The 743-nt window shown below is 44.5% G+C and overlaps 1 protein-coding gene across 1 annotated transcript; it reads left to right on the top strand.

The window, feature by feature from the left end:
- Nucleotides 1–18: 18 nt before the first annotated feature.
- LOC111673749 (mannose-P-dolichol utilization defect 1 protein-like) lies at nucleotides 19–730 on the top strand (the record flags this gene model as incomplete). Its single annotated transcript, XM_023431606.2, has 3 exons — nucleotides 19–85; nucleotides 340–472; nucleotides 645–730. Coding segments are annotated over 3 exons (286 nt in total), but the record flags the coding sequence as incomplete, so codon positions are not given.
- Nucleotides 731–743: the final 13 nt, after the last annotated feature.

Raw genomic sequence — 743 nt, 5'->3', positions numbered from 1 at the left:
TTTTTTTATTTAATTCCAGTACCATGTCTGAAGATTGTTCTGAGCAAAGGTCTGGGCATCGGCATCATCCTGGGATCAGTGATGGGTAAAACACCTCAGCTCTGCTTCTCCATCACCTCATTTATCTGTAGACTCCAATTCATATTCATTTGAATCAAGCCTAGTCTTTATTGTTAAACAAAAATACCAGTACTAATACTAATACTTGGTTAGTTATGAACTTAATTAGCAGCCAGAGTTGATTTTAGTTTTTGATTTTCATTACATTATCTGAAACCTTGAGTGTTTTTAGAAACCTGCCCTCTTCCTCCTCCTCCTCCTCCTCCTCCTCGTTCACAGTGAAACTGCCTCAGATTTTGAAGCTGATGGCAGCAAAGAGCGCTGAGGGTCTGAGCTTCAAGTCTGTGCTGCTGGAGCTGCTGGCCATCACAGGAACCATGGCCTACAGCATCGCCAACAAGTTCCCCTTCAGGTGAGGGCCGTCTTCAGATGAACTGTCTGTGTGCATGCAGCTCTCTGACTGTTGTACTGCTGTCACTCTATAATTGTACTGTAAAATGCATGTTAATTTAGACAGAGTTGTTCAGCTTTGGTTTCATATTGTGAGAAAGACACTGAGTAACATGTGCTGACTGTGACCTCAGTGCCTGGGGCGAGGCTCTGTTCCTCATGCTGCAGACTGTCGCCATCGGCTTCCTCATTCAGCACTACGGAGGAAGAACCAGTAGAGGTGAGACTGCATG

The sequence above is a fragment of the Seriola lalandi genome, unplaced genomic scaffold, assembly GCF_002814215.2.
Source record: "Seriola lalandi dorsalis isolate HSWRI2012SDOR001 ecotype SW California unplaced genomic scaffold, Sedor1 jcf7180002011636, whole genome shotgun sequence".
NCBI classification, from domain to species: domain Eukaryota; kingdom Metazoa; phylum Chordata; class Actinopteri; order Carangiformes; family Carangidae; genus Seriola; species Seriola lalandi.
This window is presented reverse-complemented; position numbering and strand designations above follow the sequence as displayed.